This window comes from Plecotus auritus (assembly GCF_963455305.1).
Source record: "Plecotus auritus genome assembly, chromosome: 8".
Taxonomy (NCBI): Eukaryota; Metazoa; Chordata; class Mammalia; order Chiroptera; family Vespertilionidae; genus Plecotus; species Plecotus auritus.
The window spans coordinates 111682197-111710028 of NC_137782.1; the positions used below are offsets into that span (position 1 = coordinate 111682197).

The following is a 27832-nucleotide window of genomic DNA, read 5'->3' on the forward strand; positions in this document are numbered from 1 at the left end:
TTTTTAAAAATCTCATTCCTGTCTGATTTAATAGAAGACGGGGATTCTTGTAGTTGCTTCAATTGTTATTAAGTTGAGGTAAAGCTGACTTGATCCACATAAGCAGTTGAAAAGGAAGTTTTTATGGCCAGTTCAGGAAATTGTGGCTATTCGATGCTGTAGTGAGACTCCATAAGTGATAGTTTCTTAGGTGGATTGTGGAATCTGAAACCTTATCAATGAGTTTGTTAAGACCCACAGTCTCTCTTACCTCTTACCCATGAGTGATTCTGTAACATCATGCATTAATCGTTTGGAAAATGCTGATTCACTGAATCAGGCAGATCTTCCAAATGTTGACATTTCATCCTACAAATCACGTTTGTTGGTAACACCACCAATCCCCTCAGGAGAGTCTAAGAATTGCGAAGATGGCAAGCTCATGGTGCAAGTTTTCCAAAATTCTAATTTTAGCTTGAAAGCTTGATCACTGGCAATGCTATCAGTTGCCGTGAAAGGCTCATTCATTTCCTAGAAATCATCGGCCAAGTAGCCAAGTTTTGATACCACGTTTTACTACTTCTTTTATGTAAAAATGGTAGATAGCTCACTCAGCTACACATCTGCTTTTCCTCAAGACAGACCTCTGTGCTTCTGCATGCTGCCATTGCCATCAACGTTCCCAAGGGTCAAGATCTTATAGTTTGTATTTGTTCTTGAAGGACATTTCTAAGTGAAGTTGACAATACTGTTGTGAGAGCAAGGAAGTGAAGACTACTACAGCCCTGGCTGGTGGCTAAGTGGTTAGACCTCCAGCCCACACACCAAAGGATCACAGGTTCGATTCTGATCAAGGGCATGTACCTGGGTTGCAGATTCCATCCCTGACCCCAGTTGGTTGGAGTGCATGCAGGAGGCAACCAATGTGTGTCTCTCATATTGATGTTTCTCTTCCCTCAATCCCTTCCATTCTTGCTAAAATAATGGAAAAAAATATCCTCAGATGATGATTTAAAAATGAGAAAAAGAAAACACAAAACTATAACTACTAGTTGGTGCCACTACCATGGTTCCTGCCAACATGTCAACAGCTGACCTCTTGGACCCAACCTCCAGGTGCTTGGGTTGATACTGCTCCAGCTGCCACTTCAGTCTGTCATTATTTCTGTTGTATAAAAAATTAATGAAGGCTATAGCTTTGGGGAACTGTCCTCAAGTCAAAACCCATATGGAAATGACAGAAGAACTTGAGATGCCACAACTGATCGCCCATGGCAGTGACTCACCACCTTTTTTTCATTATCACTCTCTTTAAGAGCTATATCAGACATTTTTTTTTTAATCCTCACCCAAGGATATTTTTTTCCATCAATTGATTTCTAGAGTGTAAAGGAGGGAGAAGGGGAGAGAAACACTGATGTGAGACACATCGATTTGTTGTCTCCCATACGTGCTCCTACCAAGGCTGGAGAACTTGTAACCCAAGTATGTGCCCTTGACCGGGAATAGAACCTGGGACCCTTTGGTCCAGCGGTCGTCAACCTTTCGGACCCTATGGACCACCAGTGTCAGCGGTCTACAGGCTGACACTCTAACCACTGAGCAACCAGCCAGGGCTCTATCAAAGACATCTTTTTCCTACTTGCCCTCACCATGAAAACTGAATACCATAGATACATTGTATTATTGTGTACTACAGTCCCTTAGAGGGCCACAAATCATTGTCTCTAAGATTTTTCTGTCCTTCACCGAAGAGCCAATTTACAGCCCCATTGAGAATGCATGGCCTATGGCCAATAATAATTCTCCCTTTTAGAGTTCACACCCTTCCCTTTTTGGCATTCCCCGCAAGCCATAGAAGATACACAAAGGTTCCTAAGGGAAAGCAGAGGTGTCTTATTCTAAACTAGCCTACGTTAGAAAATCTTCAATATTGAGTGAATGTCTTAAATGCAAGGACTTCGTCAGAAAGCAGGAAGGCAGGACCTATTTCAGAAAGGGAATCATCATGGAAATGTTTTAAACTGTGAACGTTCTAATAATACAAATAGGACTTGGGACTCAGATGAATTATTTCTATAAGGCTTACAATTTCAGAAAGGTCTGAGATACATGCCTCCGATATATAAACATGGTGATTATTAGTAGTACATTCACCCCGCAAACTTTAGCACTGTGTCCTGACTGGAAGCAAAATCCGTGGCATTACTACAAGGTACTCTTCTTCTGCAGTTCTTCACCAAGGGCCCACGCCAACATGGGAAGGAGTGGTCCTATGGCTCCGCACGTCTACCCAGGTCTGAACGGGAGAGCCAAGTTAAAGGCAGGACAGGCTGCTCTTCCAGCTCTTCTTGGGCTAGAAAAGTCTTATGACATTTTGGGGGGAACCATGATTCTGTCCAAAGTCAAGGTGGCTCAGAGGCCTTCAAGCCGCTGATACTTCCAGAAGGCCACTTCCCCATCATCGCTGCAGGAGGCCAGAAGCCCGCGCTCCTTGGGGTTCCAGGCTACACAGTTGACATCCTGGGAGTGGGCCTGAGGCAAGTGCGCTGTCAGGGAGAAGGTGGGCTGCTGTGGATCTGAGCCAGGGTCCTCCTCAAACACTCGGATGGCATCGTCCCCACAAGCTGTAGCCAGGGCCCCTGTCAGCGAACACCTGGGAGGAACACGTGCATCAGTGATTATGCTGGTGACTCCTCCCTCCCCAGCCCAGCAAGTTAGTAGAGGATGCTGATTTTACAGGCCCTGGCTGGCTTTCTTCCCAAAATTCTGGCTTCAGCTAGCATGTCTTATTGAAGAGTTCCCCTAATTGATATATAGCCACAGACATCGCCCCCTAAGCATTCAAGTGCTGTCATCCAGGTTTCCCCCAATATAATTAACCTAAAAAACTAAATAAGATTCTGAATTACACTTTTGTCACTTAGCATAAGCAATTTCCCTTGTCATGAAGTTTGCTTAATCATTTTTTTAAAGTGGTATAACAGACCATTGAATTTTACCACACTTAAGCCTGTTTTGGTTACTCCCAAATGTTTGTTAATGTAAATAAAGCTGAGAGGCACATCAACTTTTTTCATTATTTAGGATTACGTCCTAGGGATAGATTCTTAGGGCCAGAACTACCAAAGGGAGAAGCAGCAGCACATGTCTGACTTCTCTAAAATGTTTCCAAATTGGGGAGTGGAGTGGAGATGGGGACAGGAGATGGAGGAATTACCAAGCAATGTCGTAGATGGTCCTGGAGTGGAAGCCTGACAAAGTGCAGATACATTTCCAGCTGGGGTCAGAGCCGCTGCATGCCACCCCTGCGTGACAGACTTCTCTTGAGTCCAAGGCACATCTGTGTTCCAGGCACCTTAGGGGTCTAAACGCCTCACTGCAAAGATTCTAATTTGCCCTTGCTTACCCTCACCCTCAATCATGAGTCCCCGTCTTCATTTCTCTGTCCCCACTCTCACCGATCTGCCTTACATTCTATGGCCACACTGGTATTTTTGCAGAATTCTGAGAAGAGAATGTCCTGTTCTTTAAAAAAAACTTTTGCTGCAGACTACTTAGCCTGCCTTTGAAGGCCACCCACCAGCCAGCCCAACCCACCTTATTTCCTGCAAACCCTTTATATACCTCATGCTTCACCTAAATGAAGCACCGCTCCTGTGAGATCTAGGCTTTCCCATCTGTAATGCCTTTGCTCATGCTGTTCTGTTCTCACCCAGAGTTCTCTTCTTATAAAATCCTACACATCCTTTCAAGTTCTGATGAAATAGCCCTTCTACGTAGCCTTCCCTGTTTCTTCCATCTCTCCAGCGCTCTCATGGCACATCTCCCTTCTACCCGTTTGCTGTGCTTCATCTGTGTCTCAGCCAGATAGACTGTCAACCTCTTAGGAGTCTTCTTAGCTCTGTGCCTGGCCCCTCACCTTGCTCATTGCCTGGCAGGTACTGGTGCCAGATGCGCACGGTACGGTCATCACTGCAAGACGCCAGACGCTGGCCACTGGGGTCAAAGGCCAAGCTCCACACTGTGGATTCATGACCCTCAAGGGTGGCACAGCATACCCAGTCATCCTCTTCCTCCCGGTATAGCTTCACTGTGTCATCATAGCTGGCAGAGGCTAATAGCTGGGGACATGGGGAAAACACGTCACTTATGGCCCAGGAAGTGCCTGTGGCTCCAATACCTCTCCCTGCTAGGACAGGACAGTCCCAGGGAGCTTCTTTATAACGGGGACTAATGTCTTTTGGCCACAGGTAGTGATCTCTTTGAAAGCCAGCTGAGGCTGACAAGCCGAGGGGGGCTGGGCACACCCTCCATACCAGAATTCCTTCCCATTGAGATACTTTGCCAGATTCTTACCTCCTGGCTTGGGTGCCAGACCACATGCTTGACATCCTGGGTATGGGAATTAAGGACACTGACACATTCATACTCATCTTCTTCATCAACTATGGGAAGAAAACAGAAAGGAGCCCACAAGCTGACCTTGTGAGGGTCATGTAGCAGATTATTTGTCTGCTGGCTTCCAATTGCACCTGGAGGGACCTAGACTCACCTTCCCAGACCCACACACTCTTATCTCGGCTGCAGGTAGCAAGGAGGTTGCCAGATGGGGCCCAGGCCACTGACTTGACCTCATTTTCATGGCCTTCCAGAGTGGTCACACACTGTGAGAAGGGAAGAGGGACAAGAATCAATGGCATTTAAGACCCTTGGATAGACCGCTGGCCCAGGTTGGTTCAAGTTCCTGAACCAGTTCTGGGGAGCAAATTGCAACAATCCTGGTCCGATCCAGTCTGGTTACCTCAAAGTCATCCTGATTCTTCTTCCAAATACAAGTGGTAGCATCAAAACTGGCAGAGGCCAGGTAATTGCCGCAGGGAGACCAGGCCACCTTCCGCACAGTGCGCTGGTGGCCTTCAGAAAGGACAGATTTGCAGATCCAGTTGCCACCTAAAAGTAGAGGCCAGGCCAGGCACTGGGGCTGGGCGCACAAGACACTGAAACACTATCACTGCCATCTGACATTGGAGCCAAGCTCAATGGGCACATTTAACAATATGCTTTTAGGAAGAAGTAATTGACTTACTTCCTCTGGAGGCGGCATCACCTCCTAATTTAAAATGGTCAAAGGCTGCCCAGCCAGCGTGGCTCAGTGATTGAGAGTCCACCTATGAACCAGGAGGTCACGGATCAATAACTATGGCTGGGGCACATGCCTGGACTGCAGGCTCGATCCCTAATTTGGGGCGTGCAGAAGGCAGCTGATCAATGGTTCTCATCATTGGTGGTTCTATCTCTCTCTTTCCCTTCTTCTCTGAAACCAATAAAATACACACACACACACACACACACACACACACACACACACACACACACACACATACACACTCTTAAATAGTCAAAAGGCTGCCGAATGTCCCCTCGGGATAAAATTTAAACTTCACCGTCGTCGCAAATTACTCTGCAGGCTACTTTCCACCGCCCTTTTCTAATAGGTTTCCTGCCCCAGCAACTATCACAATTTCCTCCACAGTTCCAGGCTGTCTCCTGACGTTTTGGCTTCTTGTACTTGCCTGAAAAGTCTTTCTAGGAATGACAAAAGTCTATCTCGAGGTGGCTTCTCCCCCGCTCTCCCTGGGCTCACCTCCAGCACAGCACCCGCATAGCACGCACGCGGAACGCCGGGCGGCGGGGTCGCGCGCCCAGGCCGAGCCTTACCCACGGTGCCCCAAATGCGGACTTTACGGTCACCCCCGCACGAGGCTAGCAGGGTTCCCGTGGGGTTCCAGGCCAGGAACCAGCAGCGCGAGTCCGGGTGCGCCGGGACACGGCCCAGCTGCACCAGCGAGTCCTTCATGGCGATCCGACGCAGTACGTGGAGGAGTTGGGGGCGTGCCCACGGCAGGCTCCACTGTGCAGATTCAGGGACCCCGACTCAGCCTTCCAGGACGGCCGATCCGGCCACTTCCGCCCGAGAATCCCGGTCGACCTGGGAACTGAAGTGCCCGCTAATGCGACCGCGCTGCCCCCTGGGAGTTGTAGTCGACCTCCCACCTCGGCATAAAACGTCGTGGAACCGCTTCGAACTACCAGTCCCGTGAGGCCGTAGGGAGGCTGTGGTGCGCCGGACTATGACGCGAGCGGGGACAGGGCGGGGAGCCGGAGGAGGCGGAGGCGGAGGCCGAGGCCGAGGCAGAGGAAACGGAAGTGGGTCGGACCCGGGTTGGTCCGGGAGTAGTGGGGCCTGGGTCGCTTGGCCCCGGCAGCCGAGGGTCCCGTGACGGGACGAACGGCACCACCCTTGCGGCCTGCTGACCGGTGAGGAGCAGCGATCGGCGTGGGAAGGGTCTTTTCTGGGCAGAGGTCGCACCCCAAAGCGTCCTTCCCGGATCCCGGGTCTCCGATCCCCGCAGCTCAGCCTGGTCCTCCCCTCTTGGCACCCTCTGGCTGAGACTCCGGGTCCGGTCTCTCCTCCCATCAGTAGCCCATACCCTCGCCCTCCAGCCCAATCCTCTTCGGGTCCTCATACCGCGCCTCCATTTCAGGCACCCAGTCACCATCTCCGCCCTAGAATCCAGCAGCCCTCGGGTCTCCGCTCGTCCCCAGGTCCCACTCCTCCAGCCTCCGGTGTCCGCCCTGGCAGCCCTGAGGTTCCTCACCCGCGTCCTCCCTGGAACAGGCAGACTCTGCGCCCCCCGGAAGTCGGCGGCGAGCAGCAGCGACCGCGGAGCGACGGCGGGCGGCCTCGGGCATGTATGCCCCGGGAGGCGCAGGGCTGCCCGGCGGGCGCCGGCGGAGGAGCCCGGGCGGCAGTGCTCTGCCCAAGCAGCCGGAGCGTAGCCTGGCCTCGGCCCTGCCGGGCGCCTTGTCCATCACGGCGCTGTGCACTGCCCTCGCCGAGCCTGCCTGGTTGCACATCCATGGTGGCACCTGTTCCCGCCAGGAGCTGGGGGTCTCCGACGTACTGGGTTATGTGCACCCGGACCTGCTGAAAGGTAAGGCCGCCGCGCCGGGGCCTCTTCTTCCCGGGCGACCCGGGGCTCCTCGGCGGGGAGCAGAATGGGGTGTGGCTGGAGAGCTGACAGCCAGGGCAGGGCTTGGTTGAAGGAAACAGACCTTTTGCTGCCTGGTTCTCCGGCCCCTCGTTAATTAGATGTTATTCAGCCAAGCACCTACTTTTCACTCCATGCTCATAGTCTGCTGCTCTTTTAGGATTCTGCCCGAGGAAGGGCGCAGTATATGGAGAAAAGATAAAGATGCTGGGCATTAAAACTAGCTAAGGAATCTCTGGGATGCGGGGAGGTTTCTTTGGGTCAGCTGATTGATGGAGAAAATGAACTTTTAATATGCTTAGACTTTAAAATATGTTTTCAAATTATACAGTAGTTGGGTTTTTATTCTAGAAAAAGGGAGTCTTTGGCATTTTAGATAACCAGGAGTCAGTTCCAGCCTCAGTAAAAGTTGGAACTTGGCTCTCAGAGCCATACACCTGACGAGGTGAGGTTTCTTTGCTCAGCCAGGTGTGCAGAGGAAAGGGGAAAGAGACTAGGGACTGGTCTCCTTGCTGGACACAGGGAGGCCACAGCCTGGCGGGGGTGGGGGATGGTGGGGTGGCTGCTATCCCAGGGAGCCAATATTTGCTCCTGCCCAGCTCTGTCTCCAGCAGGGAGGGTACAGGCTGTGTAGTGTGAGCACAGGATTGCACTGCCTGGCTTTTATGGGAAAAAACAGTCAGTGGACCCCACACTACCCTTGGTACCAGCACAGTTCATCGTCCCCACGGTCTTTTGAACCATTCTTGAAGGTCTTTCTATTTTCTCCCTGTGCCACTCTCTGGCTGTGATGTGTTCCAGCTGTCTGCTGTGCCATGTCTCAGAGGCCCTTCCTGGAGATATCTTCATGTCATCTCTTTAAGGACTCAGACACTGGGGTTTGGTGAAAAGGTCAAGTTCTCCTCTGTGCCTTGGATCTTATACCACTTTTTGCAGGTCTAGGCTGAAAAGCTGTATCAGTTGTGGCCTAACGTCTTTCTCTGAGAGTTCTCTGTTTTGTATCTCTCTCTCTCTTTTTAAGGGTTTTTGAGGTTTTAGAATGATTTAGAGAACAGGATGGGGCTTCTAGTTTGTTTCCAGATTCTTTCCTGATGATAGTCTTCGCTGGGTTGGCTCATTAAGACAGAAGTTACACATATGATGGAGGCCTTGTGACACGCAGCTTTTTCTCTGGTGTGTAGCAATGGAAAAAAGGCCATCAAGCTGAAGTTGAATTTGGATGTTTTTTCCCTCAGCACATTTCCCTCACTTGCCTTCTTTGAAGCTCAGCTGCCACCACTTCATCCAGACCTTTGCACTTGACCCCCTGGTGTTTCAGTGTTTTCAGAGCTTGGTGTCACCTACAAACTGGGAGACAATTCCCAGTGCTTCTCCCCTTCAGCTCATTCCTAGGGAGGCTCATGAAGTTTGTGTGATAGGGGAGAGGCAGTGTGATCCGAGGTCCTTATTTTAGAGGTCCAAGAAGCTGTGTCTCAGAAGTGAAGTCACATTTCTCCAGGGCCACACAGCTGGGAGTGGCATAGCTGTGTCTGCCTCATCTGTTGACTCAGTATAAAGTGATACTATCTCATTTATCTTTTTTATCCTTTATTTCAGCTGTCAGGAATGATCTCAGGGTTATTGTGCTTTGGTGTACATCCTTGTCAAGACCATGTAAAAAGTAAAAATAAATTCTTGGTGCAGGTTCTTCTTTGTTCATATATGTGTGTGTGTGTGTGTGTGTGTGTGTGTGTGTATATATGTATATGTGTATATATATATATATATATATATATATATATGCACATTGCCGCCCTAGCTGGTTTGTCTCAGTGGATAGAGCATTGGCCTGTGGACTAAAGGGTCCCAGGTTTGATTCCGGTCAAGGGCACATGCCCAGGTTGCGGGCTCGATCCCCAGTGGTGGGGTGGGGGTGGGGGGGCCATGCAGGAGGCAACTGATCAATGATTCTCTCTCATCATTAATGTTTCTCTCTCTCCCTCTCCCTTCCTCTCTGAAATCAATTTTTAAAAAAAGCACATTGCCTTAACCTTTACATTTGCTCATGTGTTTAGGGATCTTAACCCACGGACAGTTTTGACCTGTGGCCATCTCCTTGGCCATTGCAAGCTAGGAATACTTGCTGTCCATTCATAAGAAAGTTGATAGTTTATTTTGATGGCTCTGCTTCTTCCCTTTCTCTGTTGTGGTTGGTTTTTGGTACTCAGTGGGCCTTTAAACATGCTGTCCTGTGTGATTATGCTGATCCTCAGGACCTAACAGATGTCCTTGCAGGGAAGTCAAGTCTGGTGCCTATAGATACTTCCAAAGGGAGAACAGACTCTGCCAAGTCTCTGCAGGTGACAGGGAGTAAGCTGGGCCTGCAGGCTTTAGAGCTGTACCTTCCTGTTTCTCAGCCCCCTGAGTGCCAGGCATTGTGCTCAGCACATTTCATGCGCCTGCCTTTAGTTTCTCCTAAACAGCACCTTCATTTGGGACTGTCATCACCACCACTTCACAGGGGTCTTAGGCTCAGGGAGGTCAAGTGACATGCCCGAGGCCACACACCTAATCTCCATGGCATGGCCTCCACTCTTACCTTGTACCTTAGTGCCCTCCAGCTTCTTTTCCTTTTGTCAAAGCTGTCCAAGGCTTTTTACTTCCCCATTCTAGTTGAGTTTTTATCACAAGCCCAGCCCAAGCTGTGCTTTTTATTCCTCATCATCTCCATCGGCTCAAGTTGGTGATCTTGAGGCAAGATCTGTCACTGGCTGAGCCCTGGAGGCTTTAGCAAATGCAGGCTGCCTCGAATGATTCCATCCTGGGTTTTCCTTCTTCCCAGGGGTGCCAGCTTCTCACAGTGCTCTTCAGCCTGGGCTCAGGTCCAGAGATATGCTCAGACCTCTAGTGGCCCCAAGCAGGGGGGCCCCAGATAATCATTCCCTCTGCACACCAATTCCTTTGCCTCTCAAGTGTGGCAGTGAAGGGCAGCACTGACAGCAGCCTTGGGAAGTACCTTTGAAGAATGAGGAAGTCTTGGATTTGAAGTCAAGTGAGTCATGATTGCCACTGGAAGTTCAAGGGCCAACCAGAGGGCCTGTATGTCCGAGGGGTAGTGACTGATGCAGTTGGCACTTCCAGGTCCTGCTGGGCCTGTCCTCTGAGGCAGCTTGGCTGGGACCATTGGAATCTCTGGTGATGGGCCAGCCAGGCACTCTAGGGGGCCCTGTTGGAATCTTCTGTCAGAAGCCTGTCTGGAAGCTAGTCTCAGTGGGGAGAGGCTATGCAGGTGGGGCGGATGAGTGCTGGGAAGGTCGGGGCTGGGGTCAGGGTGTTGGGGCAGTGTCTCTAACTCACAGGGATTGCAGTGAGGGGAAGTGAAGGGCAGTGGGACAGAAAAAGGGAACTGGCCAGAGGCCACTTCAGTCTGTTTGGGTTGGGAGGGGCTGGGAGCAGTGGGCAGGTAGACAGGAAGAGCCAGGCCTTCAAAACAGATCCTGCCCCATGACTCACCAGTGAGTAACCTTGAGCCAAAGTCAGTGCTTTGGGATCCTATTACACAGCAGCTTCCTCTTTCTCTGGTGACTGGGGGGGCAGTCGAGCAATAGTTACCAAAATAAACACGCCACAATCCCACTGGAAGTTAGGATGTGTTCTGTCTGACCAGAGTGTGGTGAGCTGCACCACTGGTTTGAATTTAAAATGAGGACCTTGCTCCATGAGTCCTTTTTCCTCAGAAATAAAATAATGCCTACACACATTTGGGAATTCTGTTTCCCTTAGCAGCCGTCTCAAGGGAGCAGATATTTGTGGTCCTCCCCTCCACTCTGACGTCTGGCAGGGAAGGAGAGAATACTGAGATCCTGACCCAGGGGAGCCTGAGTTTGATCTGAGGGGTCCAGGGTGCTCTGCCTGTCTTCTCTGTGAGCTGAGACCCGCTGAGAGACTGCCTGGGCCGGGGGGAAGATCCTGGGCTATCTGTTAACATCTCTCCAAGGGACGTTCACATTTGGCTTTCCACTAAGCCCGAGGGTTTACTCACAGCTTTGGAGTGGGGAAAGTCAGTCACATAGAAACTAAACCTGTTTGAATTTGGGCCAAAAGCCCATATTCCTCATTCTTCTGGCTGGGCACACCCTTAGTCTGGCTTTAGCAGGCGCTTTCTCTGGCCCACACTGACTGTAAGCAGGCAGGCACACCAGGGCTGACATGCCCTGGGAGGGAGCGGGGCAGCTACCACACAGGCTGCTCAGTGCACCCATGGAGATGGGGCAGGCAGTACTGTCTTCATTTGACATGAGAGAGCAGAGACCAGGGGCAGTTAAGTGACTTGCTCACAGTAACACATAGTCTATGGTAGGTCTCGGATTTGGTGCCAAGTCCAGTGCCTTTCTGATTTCCCTACTGCTTCTGATGGCTGCAGAAGCTTACACCATACCAACCAGCTTTTGCCTAATCCTGGTATGAGCACTTCTCTTTGTTCAATGGCCCACACATGTTTTGCCTAGAAGGGATTTTGTGCTCTCAGCTGTTCTGCGCTCAGCAGCTACTGGCTCTGAGGGTGGCTCTGAGAGCATTTATACCAACCACTCACATGCCACGTGTTAGCATTTGATGCATTGTCTCTATGGGTGATTCTGGCATCACAATGCAAGGGAGCCTGTCCTAGGTTGGGAGTCTAGCTTTGGTTTGGAGTCTAGTCCTGCGTTGTGGGACCTGAAGGAAGTCAACGTCCTGGAACCGCCAGTCCCTCATCTGAGCTGCATGACGGATCCCCAGTGTGATGCCTAACTAAGATAATGTTTGACCTGTCAGTATGCACAGGCTATTCCTGGAGGGGACAGAAGAAACTGCCAATAATGTTTGTCTCTCAAAAGGGGTAGTTTGACATGTGGAAGGGAGGGGATGTTCTCTCTGAAGCTTCATATCATGTGAGACTCTTCCTTATATCAAAACTAGAGGCCCAGTGCATGAAATTCATGCATGGGTACTGTCCTACTCCTGGCCTGCGATCAGGGCCATCTTCCCTGGCTGCCGGCAGCCGGCCCCAACCCCCGTCACCACCCACCCCCGGTTCCCTGTTTGCCATCTTGCACACGAGGTGGGCCTGGCCCAGGATATACTTCGAGCCCGTGTAGGAGGCTGTGATCCCCCCGGTGGAGGCCCGTTCACAGGAGGTGCTTTTGTGTGGAATTTCTTTCAGATAAGGCATGGGGTGCGGGCCCAATGCCTGAGAGAGTTCCAGGGGGCCGATGGTGCTATGAGGGTCATGCCTGAACATTCACTGCATTTATTCGCTGGAGGAATCTACTTGTCAGGTCCTGGGGCACGACAACCCATCCCACAAAAAGGTCCCATTAGATTTCAGGTTGCATCACCACTGAGGAGGGTAAGATCAGGTGCTTTAAGCAGAGGAAATGGAATTCTGAACAGGGTTAGAATTCAGTAGCATCAGGAGGCAGGTTTCTCAACAACCCACCGAACCAGCGCCTGCTACCTTGCTGATGGCTTCTCCCTCCCCATCAGGGAGCAGGTGGGGAGGAGTGAGGAGCAACTGTCTGCAGCTGTGGGCAGGCCTGTGTCTTGGCTGTGGAAAAGAATGCCAGCCGGCCAGGGTGGAGGGACCGAGAGGTTGGGCGTTCCTGCCGCTCGCTGGCCCCGTCCCCCACCGCCGGTCACCCTCCGTGTGTGGGGCAACCAGCGGCCGCCCACATCCGCCACCACCCACCCCTGATTCCCCGTTCCCATCAGGCAGTCAGAGCCTGCCAGCCGAAGGAAGGGACCGAGAGGTTGGCCCTGATCGGGCGATCGATCGGGGCCTGGGGCTGGGGGCAGCTCCTGCATTCAGCGTCTGCCTCCTGGTGGTAAGTGCACGTTATAGCGACTGGTCATTCTGCCCTTTGGTCGATTTGCATAATACCCTTTTATTATATTACTAGAGGCCCAATGCACGAAATTCGGGCAAGAATAGGCCTTCCTTCTCCCGGCTGCCGGCACCGGCTTCTGGCACCCAGGACCCGGGCTCCCCTCCACCACTGGCATGTACCCAGGGCCCAGGCTTCCCTCGCAGAAGGACGTCCAATCTAATTAGCATGTTACACTTTTATTATTATATATTATATAGGATAAGTGTATTATGGAACACGAGACACATGGGAGTGTATATAATAGATGTACATTTTTTTAAAATATATTTTATTGATTTTTTTACAGAGAGGAAGGAAGAGGGATAGTCAGAAACATCGATGAGAGAGAAACATCTATCAGCTGCCTCTTGCACACCTCCTACTGGGGATGTGCCGGCAACCAAGTTACATGCTCTTGACTGGAATCGAACCCGGGACCCTTCAGTCCGCAGGCTGATGCTCTATCCACTGAGCCAAACCGGTTCTGGCTAGATGTACATTTTTAAGGATGATAATAAAATGGACACCCTGTACTCATTATGCAGCCTAAGAAAGTAGCTTTGAAGCCACTGAGTGTTTTGCAGTTAAAACTAGCTGTTAAATTAAAACTTAGTGTTTCTTTTTAAATATATTTTTATTGATTCTTAGAGAGAGAGAAACATCGATGAGAGGGGCTGTCTCTTGCAGGCCCCCTGCTTGGGATCAAGCCCAGTGACCTCTTGGTGCCTGGGTCAATGCTCAACCACTGGGCCACACTGGCTGGTCAAACCTTAGTAGATTTTTAAGAACCGCAATTAAAGCCCAAGTGCCTGGCCATATTTGCGGATGGATCACGAGAATTCTCGTGTTTTCTGTTCTAAGGCTTGTGGCCAATCATGAGAATTCTTTAAAAAGATATTAGCTTGTAAGAACATGTAATAAATAACTTCAAAATGCATGGGTATTTAATTTTAAGGTGTGCCTTTAACATTTATGTACAACGTTTTTTGTACTCGTTCATTAGAAACTTATCTGGCCACTGGGTAAAGCTAGCAATAAAACTACTGGTCCCCAATGTGTTAAGTAATCTGAGCACAGCCTGCTGCAGAGTGGAGTGTGCTGCAAGCCCTTGCACCCTGATGCTCCAGGTTATTCTTGGAAGCACTAGAAGAAAGAACACTTTCATCCTGCCCCAACCCTGCTCATGCCACATGGATCAAGAAGAACTATCTCAGAGAGCTTTTAACAATATTCAAAGTAAAGCCAGGAGACAGTCCCCGTCTCCAGGAGCTCTTCCTTCAGCGAAACCTCCTGCAGGCCCACAGCACAGTCTCAGGCTATGTAGGGCTGGACGAAACGGAGCCTGGGCCTGGTCACTGGCAGAACCATCACACAGACAAGCCTCCTGGTAGTAAGTGAACACCAGGTTGGATGATCGTTCCCAAAACAGATGGTCAGCTGACAAGAGAGTGACAGATAGCTCTGAGGACAGCTTAGTGGATGACCTAAAGCTAGATCGCGGCATGAGTCTGGAATAGGCTCAACCACCATCTGCCTGGTGAATTCTGAGCCTGAGGCAGGGAGTGCGTGCAGTCACAAAGGCCCAGGGTCTCCTGGTATCTGCTCTGGTTCTGTGGTCCGGATGCCAAGCCCTCTGCCAAGCACCCATTATGCCACTGACTTGGTTTGAGTCTGCTTTGTTGGGTTTAGGTCTACACCCTGGGTTCTTGGCCTTTTCTTCTCAGTCCCCTGTCCTCCAGGCCCAGGATTTGTGTTTCTTGGAGTGTAAGACTTGGGCCACATTGCATGGGAATTACCTGGGCTGCTTATTAAAATCCATATTCCTGCCCTAGCCGGTGTTGCTCAGTGGTTAGAGCGTCGGCCTGAGGACTGAAGGGTCTCGGGTTCGATTCCCGGTCAAGGGCACATGCCCAGGTTGCAGGCTCGGTCCCCTCCAGTAGGGGGCGTGCAGGAGGCAGCTGTTCCATGATTCTCTCTCTTCATGGATGTTTCTCTCTCTCCCTCTCCCTTCCTCTCTGAAATCAATACAATTAAAAGAAAAATTTAAATCCATATTCCTAGGCCCTGCTCCAGACTGAGAGCTTCGAATTTCTGGGGCCTGGGCACGTGCTTTCAGCCAGCACCCCAGTGACTGACATGTGCACTGGAGAGAGATGACCACCATCTCCCAGCCTCAGCCGGTGGTCAAGACTCAGGAGAGGAGCCTGTAGTCTAAGCCAGCGCTCCCAGATTTTCCTAAATCACTTGATGACCCATGACCTAAATGAAAGAAGAGCTCGCCGATGGCTGGAACAGAGGAGAGAGGGGAAGGCACATTTCCTACTTTTTCTTGAAGCTTAAAACAGCTTCTTTTCAGATCCGCCTTTCTTCTGTCTGTTTTTAGGAGCTGTGGCATTTTGCACAGATATCACAGGGTCTGACACTGTTTCGGCGGAATTTAAAAGAATGAGAATGGTATGATGTCCTGGAGGGGCGTCTAGGTGGCTGTGTCAGGTGTACAGTTGTTGGGTTCTCCCTTCACCGTGACCCTGGGCGACTGAATGTGGGGTCTCCTTTTGCAGCATCTTCCTTGGCCTTGGTTCGCTCCTTCTCTTTGGGGGAGTGTGCACCCTGACTGGCTTTGCACTCGTTTTAGAAGGCGTTTGGTACTCAGTGTCTGAGCTCCTTAGGCATTCCTGGTATAAATCTAGTTGCTTCTTAGCTTTCCCACTTCTGGCTGACACTTCAGCTTACTCAGTCTGCTAAGGCAGTTCTAAGCCCCTTTATGTTCCAGTTTTCAGAATTGTGTTTTGCCCCTCTCCCTGTGGTGTGGGTTTATGTCTTTAAAATGTTTTGTTTCGTTTTGTTTTAGTAGGGTTCAGGGAATGAACAAAAATAAATGTGAAGGTCCAGCCTACCACCTTTCCTAACTTATTTAGTACACTCTTGTAAGGATATATTTTTCTAAATGGCTTCAGATTCTTTTTGAACACAAACGACGGGATGAATGAGTGGCTGAATGGAGAATCGACATTGATCGGCCTCTGGCCTTGCCTCTCTGTCCATCTCAGCATAGCAGTTAGTGGGCTCCTCCTGCAGCCCAGGAGAATGGGTTGACATGTCAGATTAATTGTCAGCATCTTTAAAAATGCTTAGAAGATCATGGCCAGTACAACAAAGTGGAGGCCTGCACTTAGACTAGGTATTTTTAAAATTTAGTATTTTTTTTATTGATTTCAAAGAGGAAAGGAGAGTGAGATAGAAATATTAATGATGAATGGGCCTGCAACCCAGGCATGTGCCCTAGCCAGGAATCGAACCGTGACCTCCTGGTTCACAGGTCGATGCTCAACCACTGAGCCACACTGACGGGGCTAGACTGGTTTTTTGGAAGGGAAGGAGTTGAGTGCATGGAAGCAGTGGCCTGAACTGTCTGCCAGTTCAGGTGCTGTTCCACCTCTGTGGGCCAGCTGTGAGCAAGAGTTATGAGCGGTTTCTCTAGGACTCCCCTGGCACTCCAGGACTGTGGCTGAGGGGGACAAACTCCTCCCAGGTAGGGACTCCAGGGTGCTGCTTGGGGTCCTGAAGATCTGGTTTTCCCACTACAGACTTCTGCATGAATCCCCAGACGGTGCTGCTCCTGCGGGTCATTGCCGCCTTCTGCTTCCTGGGCATCCTGTGCAGTCTCTCCGCATTCCTCCTAGATGTCTTTGGGCCCAAGCATCCAGCCCTGAAGATCACCCGTCGCTATGCCTTTGCCCACATCCTCACAGGTAAGTCCAGGACTGCTCCCAGTGGGGGAGGAACTGCAACAGGATAGGAGCACCGTCTGGGGTTGTAGGTGGAGATGATGGGCTTTCTCTGAGCAGGCATCGGTCCAGATGCTCATTTCAACTCTAGCCTTTCCTGGAGCACTGGGCATGATAGCAGCTTGCTTTAATTAATTCCCCAAGAAATCTCACAGCTCTCCAAGAACTGGGTTTGAAGCTCAGCTGGGCTCCTGGGGCCTGGAATGAGCAGAGTGTCTCACTGTGTCTCCCCTGGAGTTCCTGGTCTCATTGGATTTTTTCCTCCCCTTTTGCTTCCCCACAGATTGGGCTGGGTGTTGATTTGATATGTGGTGGTGCGAACTCCAGTCCCAAACTGCATGGCCTTGTCTGTGTCTTTCAAGCACTCTGACTTGTAGCAGCCCTCAGGTTCCATCTCCACATTCTTAAGATGGAGAGACTTGACTGGCTCAGACGGGTCGTGCATCTGTCCCAGCCTCCGCCCAAGAACCCCATGGCCCAGAGAGCTCCCCCTTGCAGGATCCAGGGCCACACAGGTTCTCTGACACTGGGGTTTGGGTGGAGAGGCTGCAGTTGGTTCCTTAATCATCCCAGCTTCAGGATGCCTGCTAACCCCTTTCTGTGCTGTCCCTCTGTCCCCCAGTCCTGCAGTGTGCTACCGTCATCGGCTTTTCCTACTGGGCTTCCGAACTCATCCTGGCCCAGCAGCAGCAACATAAGAAGTACCATGGTTCCCAGGTGTATGTCACCTTTGCTGTTAGTTTCTACCTGGTGGCAGGAGCTGGTGGAGCCTCAATCCTGGCCACAGCAGCCAACCTCCTGCGCCACTACCCAACAGAGGAGGAGGAGCAGGCGCTGGAGCTGCTGTCTGAGATGGAGGAGACCGAGCCCTACCCCTCGGAATATGAGGTCATCAACCAATTCCAGCCACCCCCGGCCTACACACCCTAATGCCAGCCTAGGCCTTCCTACCTGCTTCCACTCGGCGGCTCCTCCCACCTGAGGACTGCCTTCCCCCAGCAGGCCTTACTGGTAGGATCCTGAGCATCTTCACCAAACCTTCCCCAGGAGAGAGACTGCCTTTTGGGTTGTTCATGTAGCCTTGCTCTTGAAACCTGGGGTTCATGGATTTTATATCATGCACTGTTTCCCCTCTTGCCACCTTCCTGACCCCGAGGTCACTAGTCATTACCAACCAGGGATGGTCATACAAGTTTTCTCCCTTCATGGGCCATATCTTTCATACCAGAACTTTCTTTCCTTGGGGAGCTACTGACAGTGGACTGTCTCAGAAAGAGGTGTCAACAGGAGAAAGGGGACTGTGCCCTGCAGGCTTCCTTCATAATGGTCAGTGTCTGTTCCACAGCTGCAGCTGTGGGCTGACCCCGCCCCATTCCTTCTCAGAGTGCCCAGTGGCAGGCGCCCGCTCTGGAAATCTCTGCACTTTAGTCTTTGGACTTCCCATCCTCCGTGTTCTGGTTTGATGGGAGACGGAATTGCTCTTGGGAAGCAGAGCAAGTCTTGTCCCACCCTGCCCTGGCTTAGGTGGCTGGTGCCCAGGAAAGGAGAGCAGTGGGTATGGGCCTGAGGCCTCCTGGTGCCCAGAAAGGATCAGAGTGAAGGGGCTGAACCTCCCCAGCCCCTTCACCTTTTAAAATTGAGTGGTTTTAAAAGGAAAAAACAAAACCAAGCAACAGCAACAATCATCTGTTTTTAAACTAGCGACAAGACTTGTCATTTTATCAATGTTTATCCCATTCTTTTGGGCTCTGCACTGTTTTGAGCCACAGCTCCTTCCAGCCCACAGTAGTTTCTCCCTGAACTTCTCCCAGCAGAATGCATCCCTCTTCCCTTGCTCCCTCATTCCCAGGGCCTTCCTGTGGAACCCAGAGCCCCCTCAGCAGAGGGGCTGAGGACTAAGGCCTGGCTGGCTGGCCAGCGTGGTGCTCCTCAGGACTGTGGACTGAGATGTAACCTGGCCTCCTTGCAGGAACAGAGGTCACAGCAGGGCACTCTCCACATAGGAATCACAACCAGTGGGCCCCGTTGCGGGAGGATGGCAGAGCTGGCTGTGTCCTTCAGGCTTAGTGCCTCCCCTAAACTGTGACTTGGGGCAACAGCTTGCTGCATGCCCCCTCCCCTTCTTGAATGTCCTCTGGCCTTGCATTGTGCTACTTGTTGGCACTTTCTTGCCCAGCCATCATTCTGGCTTTCCTGTTTGCCATACATGGCTCTGGGTCTGGCTGAATTTTCTGCCCTGAGATCAACATAAAAGTGGGAGAAACTCAAGAAACCATCAGTATGGATCCAGATGGCCAGGCGTCTTTGGAATCAATGTTCATTGCAGAGCTGCAAAGCAGATGGGTCCCAATCTTCTCCTGCAGGTGACCGAGCAAGACCAGAGAGTGGACACCACTATTGAACGGTGGCTAGGAAGGAACGTTACGTGCCTCATCCTTGGGCCAGACCACCTGGGGATGTCTGGACAGACATCTGTGTGGGTGGTGAAGCCCATGTCTGCACATAAATGGTGGCTGCCTGGAGTTCACTGTGATGTCAAAGTGTGTCCCATTGTGACTTTCACCCCAGACTCCAGCGTTAGGCAGGAAAGACTGCCTTGTGGTACCTGCGCACAAAGCCAAGGAGCTGCATTGCCTTGTCTTTCTATCAAGTCCGAGTTTGTCTGGCAGATATCTAGGGTGTGGCCAGCTCTCGCTGACCTTGGGTGGTTGGATGTCTGAGGGGCAGATCAGGAGACCAGGCACCGGACACGCATGCCAAAATGACCGGTCATCTCGTGAGGCCTCAGACATGACCCTGTGGACTGTTCCATGTAATTCAGAACCCACCTTTTATTAACTGTCCACGCCTCCGGCCTTTCTCTTCCCCCTGCTATCCTGACACTGTCATATAAATCCCCCTGGTTGTGTTTTTTCTTTTTTTCTAGGAAAAACAAATAAAAACAAAACAAATGAGCAGAAACCACAAGTAAGAATGTAAATGCCAGTGGCTCCCTGTCGTTTTTTTGTCACAACTTCCCTGAGTTGGTTTGCTCCCATCCTCTTGGAGAAGCAGGAGAAATTGATGAAGTGCGTAATTTAAAACGTCAGAGGGCCAGGCCGGTGTGTCTCCGAGACTGTGTCGACCTATGAACCAGGAGGTCCCAGTTTGATTCCTGGTCAGGGCACGTGCCTGGGTTGAGGGCTCAATTCCCCATTAAGGGAGCATGCAGGAGGCAGCCGATCAATGATTCTTATCATTGATGTTTCTCTCTCCCTCTCCCTTCCTCTCTGAAATTAATAAAAATACATCTGTATAAAAAACGTGAGCGAGTGCATGTGCCTACTCTGGGCAAGGCACTTCCATTTAGAAGCTCATCTAACAGATCCTCCCATCGCTGGGTGCCATGGAGCCCAAGTGGGTGAGCTGCAGAGGATAATTCTTGTCCTGTATGGGGAGAAATAGACCCAGGGCAAGGACTGCCAAAGAAACTACCTTCTTTTGAAACCATAGGGAGTGGTTACTTCCTTACTGGGAGAGGCATGTGAGTGTCAATAGTCCGGGATGTGACCTGCAGGAGAGCCTTCAGTGTCGGTTCCTTACAGGACTACCCACATCCCATTCATTCATTTCTACACTCAGCTGACATGCTGGGCCCCCAAATGTGCATCACAGTAAAAGATCTTAGGGCTCCCTTTGAGGAACAGCCTGTTTTGGTGGTTTTAAACATTTTTATTTTTATTCCTGGGAAGAGCACACATCTTTCTCGGGGGCTAGGAATGTGTCCTCTCCCATTTCAATTCAGGAATTTATCAATGATTGTTGATAAATTGATGATTGTTGCTGCGACTTGTGCTTTGTCCAAAGCATGTGAGATACCATGAGGGAAACGCCATGACCCCCAGGACCCTGTCTCTAAGGGCTTTATAGTCTCAGTTCTGGAGATGGACTTGTCCATGGAAAGGCAGTGAGTGGTCCATTGGACAGCTGGGAAGGGCTATGCCAAGTGGGCTGTGCCTGAGTGCCAGAGGTTTCCTGATGACAGCTGGAGCCAGGTTCAATGTGAGAGTATTCGGAGGTGGGTGAGGCAATTCCTGAGGATGGGCTAGCAAGAGTGAGGCACAACTGGTGGCCAAGGTGTGGCAAGAGTAGAGGTTAGCAAGGTGAGGGGGCCCATTGAAGGCACTAAAAGCAGTGGGGAGCCCTGGAAGGGTTGGTTCTGAGAAAAAAAAGGAAGGACCTTTTTTTCTTTTTCTTTTTTGTTAATCCTCACCCGAGGATATTTTTTTCCATTGATTTTTAGAGAAGGGAGGGAGGGGGAGAGAGAGAGAGAAACATCAACGTGAGAGAGACACATCAATTGGTTGTGTCCAACTAGGGCTCAGGATCGAACCTGCAACCCACGTACATGCCCTTGACCAGAAATCAAACCTATGACCGATGCTCCAGCCACTGAACCGCACTGGCCAGGCCAAGAAAGGATCAGGTTTTTATTTTTATTTATTTTTAATCAGGTTTTTCTTAATGACTGGTGACAGTGTGAGGAGGGAGCCTTGTGTTAGTGAAGAGTCTGAGAGCCTGGGAAGGGAGGCATGGATGGGAAATGGTGTGGAGTCCTGGAACCTGGCCAAGGGGAGGAGGAGAGCAGTCAGAGTTGGCCCCAGTATGTTGTCTCAGCAGGTGTTGGAGTGGGGAACCCAGGAGCCCCAGTCCCTGCCGACTTGTCACGAGCTGGAAAATGGAGCCAGTGCTGCAGGTTGAGAAGGACTCAGCATGAGAAGATGCAGGGTGTGAAGGGCAGTAGGAAACATGGAGGCCCTGGAGCCCAGCTGTGTCTCAGAGTTTGGTAATGGAAGAACTTTCAAAAAGACATCTGCTCCATTTTGTTTAAGCGCTGCAGGGCTCTATGAGGATGGGGCCCGAAGGGGCAGGGCGCAGACAGCCCTGTTTGGAAGCTTCCTGTCCTCCTGGCTCTAATGGAACCGCAGCCAGCCCTGTGAAGGAGCACTTCCTGACGCTGCGGGCACCCCGGCCCAGTCCCTGCCCCCCTCGGTTTGACCTTACTCTCGGGGGTTCTCACCTAGATTTATAGGGCTACTGCTGTTGGAGAGTTTCCTTCTGGAATGACCTGGGGGAGGGAGGCTTTGTTTTAATAAGGGGGAGCATATTTCATATTCTTTCTTTCCCACCTGTTTCCTCCCTGTGTTCAATAAGAGTGGCGAGGGAAATTTGCACGTGTGCGCACTTACACTCACACACAATTTCTGTCACCTGTCTTCCATGCTTTCTTTTGCAATGTTCACCTATCAAAAGGAGGTAGCTATTAGCACACATGCCTTGCCCTGTAGGGCCTTCCAGTCTGGCTGTCAGGGGAGGAAACCTGATGAGGCAGAAACTTGACACCTGGCACTTGATGCCCCTTGAGACTGATGGTCTAGCTAGGGCAGCTTCATGAAGGAGGAGAGATGGCATGCTGGCCTGGAAGAATGGGTAGCCTTTCACGAGAGAATGATGTAATCAGTGGTGTGAAAGCAGGCAGAAAGGGTCAGGCTTGGGGACCACTGAGCTGGTGTTTGAGCAGTGGTGACATGGATGGGCCCAGCCTGTCAGGGCCTGGAATACCAAGGTTATTGTCAGAACACGTATAGCTGCAAGATACAGAACTCTTAGCACAGAAATACCTTAATTAAGTGGAATTTATTGATTCCCATAGCTGAAAAGGCTGGATCCAGGGACTCAAACAATGATATGAAGACGTGATTTCTCTCTGCTCGGCTTGTGGGCTCAGGAGTCTTCCCAAAGGTGGAGAAGATGGTCACCAGCAGCCCCAGGCTCACACGAAGCTCTTAATTAAGGGCTGGATGAGTGTCTTTTGCCCAACTTAGATCAGGCCCCTTTCCCTGACCAGTGGCCAAGGACTTGGAGCTTCACCTTGTGGCCCAGGATGAGGATGGTTACATTGCCATATTAGATTCAGAGGTGGCGCTGCTAATGGCGGTTGGGATGCCTGAGCCCAAGGGTGAAGCTACCCCAAGGTGAGCCACCTCTAGTCTCGTCCTCTCTCCTTACTGTGATGATGGGGCATGTGGGCACTGGCCAGCTCTGCTTTCTTGTAGAAGTTCTGTGTGTCCTATCTTTGACCAGGGCTGGGCCTTGAAGTCAGGTTTGCCCACTGCCAGCAGGCAACCTGGGCCTTGATTACACCTGCCCTGGGCTCCAGGATTATACCTTTTCCTTCCCTCCTTCCCTTGCCCCTTTCTTCCTGCCCTATTCCAGTCAGAGAGAAAGGAGACTCTATTGTTTATGACATAGCAATGAAGTATCACCATTTTTGTGCCAGATCTCTGAGTCCTCGTTCCCACAGGGTGTTGTGAAGATGGCCAGGTGATGTTTGCATGCACACTGAGTGGTATCACAGAAAAGGAACAGTGAGCTTAGAAAACACATGTCTTTTAAAAACATATTTTTTATTGATTTCAGAGAGGGAGAGAGATAGAAACATCAATGATGAGAACAAATTATTGATTGTCTGCCTCCTGCAAACCCCCTATTGGAGACTGAACCTGCAACTTGGGAATATGCCCTGACCTGGAATCGAACCGGTGACCTCCTGGTTCATGGTTCAACACACAACCACTGAGCCACTCTGGCTGGGCAAAAAACCCACATCTTTTAATAATGGGCAGTAAGAACGTATAGGTATTTCTCTCTTTCCGCGTCCAGCACGGCTAGAGAGCGGGTCCAGTTCCTGAGTAGGGGCGGCTGGGGATTGAGAAGTAAAAGAGACAAGACACAGAGATAGAAGGAAAAAGCTGGGACTGGGTGGGACCACCGTCCTCTTCTGATAGAGAGACAGGGACAGTGACCCAGAGCCAATCCAGCGAGTTTATTTTATATCCCAAATATCAGGAAGTTTCACCAAAAGGTCAAGACAAAAGGAGATTATTTGCATTCTTGAGTAGGCCCTGAGCATTCCTGGTGCTAGGCTGGATTTAGATATCAAAACCATTTCCCCACACCACAGACTGAAATGAAGATCAAGCTGACAACACCCTTGCCCTTTTGGCAAGGCGTGTTCCCAGGGCGTGGCTTTGCCGATGCCACTGGGTTCAGCTGACAATAATTAAGGAATGCCCATGTGCCTTCCCAGGGGGCCCTCTACAAGAACGTCTTCTGTTGGCTCAAAGGGAGACCTCATCTCCATCTCCTAGGGCTGAAAGCAAGCCTGCCCTTTGTTCCAGAGGCTGACACGCTCTTCCAAAACTGTCTCCTATATACAAAGGAACAAGAGCAGACAGTGCCCCGTGCAAGACAAGCAGAACCATGAGGGACCCCTAGAGAACTGTCTCCCATCAAGGCAACATGTAACTTTCACTTTTAGGAAATTGTGTTATGAACGAGTACCCTCTCCAATAGGAAGTTTCTTCTATACAAGTCAACTAAAGATGCCACCTGATTTCATAAAGGATATGGAGTAGTTATTCCTTGCTGTGGAGCAATATCACCACAGCCTAGTGACACTACACATTCCTGACTGACTGAGAGCTTCTGCAGTCAGGAGCAGGGCATGGCGTAAGTAGTCTCTCTGATTCGGGGCTCATGGGACCAGGGTTTTGGCTGAGACTGAGGTCTCCCCTGAAGGTCTGTGAGGAAAAGAGATGCTTCTAATCTCACCCCAGTTGTGGGCAGAACTGTTTCCTGCAGGTGGGACTGAGGGGTGGATCTCCTGTGGCTGCGGCTGCAGGTGTCCTCAGCTCCCAGAGGCCACAGGCAGCTTCTTGACCCGGGGGCCTGCCCATTGCGGCCACTGGCTGCTGCACAGCCCACAGAACAGAGGGCCAGCAACTTCAGCAGAATGGGCGCTGCAGTCTGTGTGAGGGGACCCATCAATGTGTTGGTGCCACCGCAGTGGACATGCGCTCTCCTGCTGTCTTCAGATGTGTTCCTGGACGGGGCTGGATGGGATCAGGATAAGCGGGGTGGGTGCCAGGGTGTCTTACCAGGAGCCACCATTTGGGGTTGAGTGACACTGTGTGTGAGGAGGGTGTGGGCATGAGGTGCCTGTGGACTTAGAAACTTGAGAGAAGTGGCTGCTGAATTGTGGTTTGGATGATCTGTGGTTGTGAGTCAGGATGGTTAGATGTTAGGAGAATTTTTTGACAAGTGGGAAAAGGGAAACTGAGACAAACGGTTAGACAAATGGGGTCAATTTGAGCAATTTACAGCCTGCTAATGAATTGCAAGATCTTATCTTCCATAACCAAGGACACTTGAGAGCAAATGGTTTACAATTCTTCCTAAAGTAAATAGCTTAAATCACCCTGGTCAGGGAGATAACAGAGATCCAGTTAGTGTCATTAATGCCAGCCAAACCCCAGCACAAATGAAGTCAGGGGAACAAATAACAAAAAACCCCTAATTAGAACCAAGCAAATCCAAGATAGAGGTAAAGCTCACCAGAAAATAACCCTGGTCCCTCTATTTGCTCAGCTTGACACATCACCATATTAAAGAACACACCTGGAAAGCTGATGAATATTTTGCTGAGGCCCTCCCCTAGGATTCCCTCCTTTATTTATTTATTTTTTTTTTTTAAACACTTTTTATTGACTTTTTACAGAGAGGAAGGGAGAGGGATAGAGAGCTAGAAACATCGATCAGCTGCCTCCTGCACACCTCCCACTGGGGATGTGCCCGCAACCAAGGTACATGCCCTTGACTGGAATCGAACCTGGGACCCTTCAGTCCGCAGGCCGACGCTCTATCCACTGAGCCAAGCCGGTCAGGGCTTTTTTTTTTTTTTTTTTTTAGGATTTCCTCCTTTAGAAAACAGATAAGAACCCTCAAAGCAAAGGACTCAGCATGTGCTCTCCTTGGACTACGCCCACACCCCTCCTTTTCTGGGGCATGTCCTTTTGCTCTCTCTCCTAAACTCTGAAGGTCCCCACTAGACTTGCAACCAGAGGAGCAGTGGGCAGCAATAGCTCCTCCCGGGCTAACACTGGGAATCTGCCTCCAAGGCCCCCCTTTCTCTCACTTTTCAGTGATCTAACAGCAGCCTCACCTTGGCTCACTTCCGTCATTGTGACTTTTACTTCTCAGTGAGTCCTCGCAAACCAGTGTGGCTCACTTCTTTACTATAAAATTTCTACAGGGCTAAAGCAGCACCTCCTCTGCTCTCCTGCTGCTTCTATGCTAAGCCCTTCCTTTATTTCACTGTCCCAGCTTTAATAAACATTCTCAAAATCACCTGGACTCGTATTGTAAAATCTTTCCAGCATGAAGTCAAGAACCTACACCACACTACAGGCCATGGGAGGCGGATGGCTCAGGCGGGCTCCTTTCTCGTGACAGTTGCAGGTTGGAGGAGGCTCTAGCTTTTGGCTTGCTGCTGGCTGGGGTGGCCATAGTTCCTAGAGGCCACATCAGTGCTTTGCTATTTGAGCTTCTCCAACATGCTTGCTTACTTAGTTCATCCAGCCCACTGGAGAGTCTGCAGTCTGGTAAGGAGTTTTATGTAAACGTGACCATAGGAATGACATCCCAGCAAGTCAGACCCGTCCCACGCTCCTGGTGCAGGCGCTGCAGGTCCCCCGCCGCGCAGCAGGCGGCGCTGGGCTAGCTTCCTCCGCCTCCTTGAACGCTCGCCGGGTGTCGCGTCCCCCGCCGTAGGCCTTTCTGCGCGTCGGCGGCCGCGATGGCAGACGTGTCCGAGAGGACGCTGCAGCTGTCCGTGCTGTTGGCCTTCGCCTCCGGGGTGCTCGTGGGCTGGCAGGCGAACCGGCTGCGGAGGCGCTACCTGGACTGGAGGAAGCGGAGGCTGCAGGACCAGCTAGCAGTGGCGCAGAAGAAACTGGACCTGGCCTGAGCGCGGCCGTGGGCCCCGCCGCTCCCGTGCGCCCACCTCGCCTTGCCCACGCCGGGGGGTGAGGGTGGGGTGGGGAAGGCCGCCTGAGTCAGGCGCTCTCACACCCCCACCCGCCAGCTAGGCTCCTCTGCAGTGTCGGTGAGCAGTGCGTAGAGTGGCTCTAAGTCTAAGTGGAGATGGCAGCTCACAGGAGGTGGCTTGCTCCCACAGACACCAACAAGAGGAGGAAGCTTTGTTTCCCCCAGTAACTTGCACTGGTGACCCAGTTCATTGCCTGTGTTTACTAGGAATGACATACCACGTGCAATGTAGCACCGTAGTCCTTGCATTCGTGTTTTGTAATCTCCAGTCTGAGTCCCTGGGTTAGTGGCAGCCTGGCAAAATGGAAAGGGAGAGGGTCTGAAGTCAGGAGGCTTGCATCTAGTGCTGGCTTTTTCATCCAAGCTGTAACACCAGATCTTGTAGTTCATGGTTTAGCTCTACAATAGGATAAGTTGAAGTTAATGATTATGTATTTCTCATTTTTTTTTCTTCTCTTTTCTGTTTCCATAGCTTGTTGAAGATGGATATAGAGCACTGGACAGAAATTATTTCTCCTTGCACTTATGCACCAATTTTATTTTTAAAATAAAATTTCAAACATCTTTGAACTTTTTATTAAAAGGAGAAGAAGTATTTTATTGGCCATGCAGTTCACTGCATCAAGAGACCTGGATTTTCAAACTATATGTTAGTGTCTTTGAGCGGCTACCTTGTTTCTTAAGGAATCTATGCTAGTTCCTTGGTACAACTGCAAAGCAGAATTGGCCTGGGCATTGTTGTGAGTCCTTTTGGTCAGTTGTTTACTAGACCTGATCAGGGAAGTAAGAGGCTGTATAAAAATAACAGATTAGCCCAGCCAGTGTGCTCAGTGTCGACCTATGAACCAGGATGTCATGGTTCAGTTTCTATTCAGGGCACATGCCGGGTTGTGGGCTTGATCCCCAGTGTGGGGTGTGCAGGAGGCAGCCAATCAATGATTCTCTCTCATCATTGATGTTTATAGCTCTCCCTCTCCTTTCCTCTCTGAAATCAATAAAAATGTATTTTAAAAAATAACTGAGGTTATTATTATTATTATTGCCCTTAAGGATCTTAAATTTATCCAAATAATATTTACTGAGTATCTACTACAGCAGTTGACACAAAAGACTAAAATCCCTATCCTCATGCAGTTTACATTCCAGTGGAGGGAGTCTGATAATAAAGATAAGTAAATTACAGTTCAGAAGGTGATCA

The 27832-nt window shown here is 50.5% G+C and overlaps 3 protein-coding genes across 8 annotated transcripts; 2 read left to right on the top strand and 1 right to left on the bottom strand.

Moving 5' to 3' along the window:
* Positions 1-535: 535 nt before the first annotated feature.
* Positions 536-6866, bottom strand: CIAO1 (cytosolic iron-sulfur assembly component 1). Of its 3 annotated transcripts, none has more exons than XM_080685748.1 (8): positions 6642-6866; positions 5701-5978; positions 4784-4932; positions 4535-4646; positions 4339-4427; positions 3902-4103; positions 3200-3287; positions 536-2635 (listed from the first exon to the last, which is right to left on the bottom strand). In XM_080685748.1, exons 2-8 carry the CDS (start codon positions 5837-5839, stop codon positions 2395-2397), a joined length of 1020 nt encoding a protein of 339 aa, XP_080541874.1. In that variant the 5' UTR covers positions 5840-5978; positions 6642-6866; the 3' UTR covers positions 536-2394. The 3 variants fall into 3 exon arrangements, with proteins under 3 accessions (XP_080541874.1, XP_080541873.1, XP_080541875.1); XM_080685747.1 differs by lacking the exon at positions 6642-6866 and adding an exon at positions 5069-5150 and having other exon boundaries at positions 1972-2635; positions 5627-5977; XM_080685749.1 differs by lacking the exon at positions 6642-6866 and having other exon boundaries at positions 1972-2635; positions 4784-4896; positions 5701-5977.
* Positions 6678-27652, top strand: TMEM127 (transmembrane protein 127). Of its 3 annotated transcripts, none has more exons than XR_013961496.1 (4): positions 6734-6977; positions 16507-16671; positions 17330-17718; positions 27107-27652. XR_013961496.1 is itself a non-coding variant. In XM_080685750.1 (3 exons), the coding sequence occupies exons 1-3, from the start codon at positions 6734-6736 to the stop codon at positions 17635-17637; spliced, it is 717 nt and encodes a 238-aa protein (XP_080541876.1). In that variant the 5' UTR covers positions 6678-6733; the 3' UTR covers positions 17638-20003. The 3 variants fall into 3 exon arrangements, 1 of the variants encoding a protein (XP_080541876.1); XR_013961497.1 differs by lacking the exon at positions 27107-27652 and adding an exon at positions 18326-19684 and having other exon boundaries at positions 17330-17730; XM_080685750.1 differs by lacking the exon at positions 27107-27652 and having other exon boundaries at positions 6678-6977; positions 17330-20003.
* On the top strand, positions 26312-27652 carry MTLN (mitoregulin). Of its 2 annotated transcripts, none has more exons than XM_080685752.1 (2): positions 26312-26612; positions 27107-27652. In XM_080685752.1, exon 1 carries the CDS (start codon positions 26384-26386, stop codon positions 26552-26554), a length of 171 nt encoding a protein of 56 aa, XP_080541878.1. In that variant the 5' UTR covers positions 26312-26383; the 3' UTR covers positions 26555-26612; positions 27107-27652. The 2 variants fall into 2 exon arrangements, with proteins under 2 accessions (XP_080541878.1, XP_080541877.1); XM_080685751.1 differs by having other exon boundaries at positions 26313-26692.
* Positions 27653-27832: the final 180 nt, after the last annotated feature.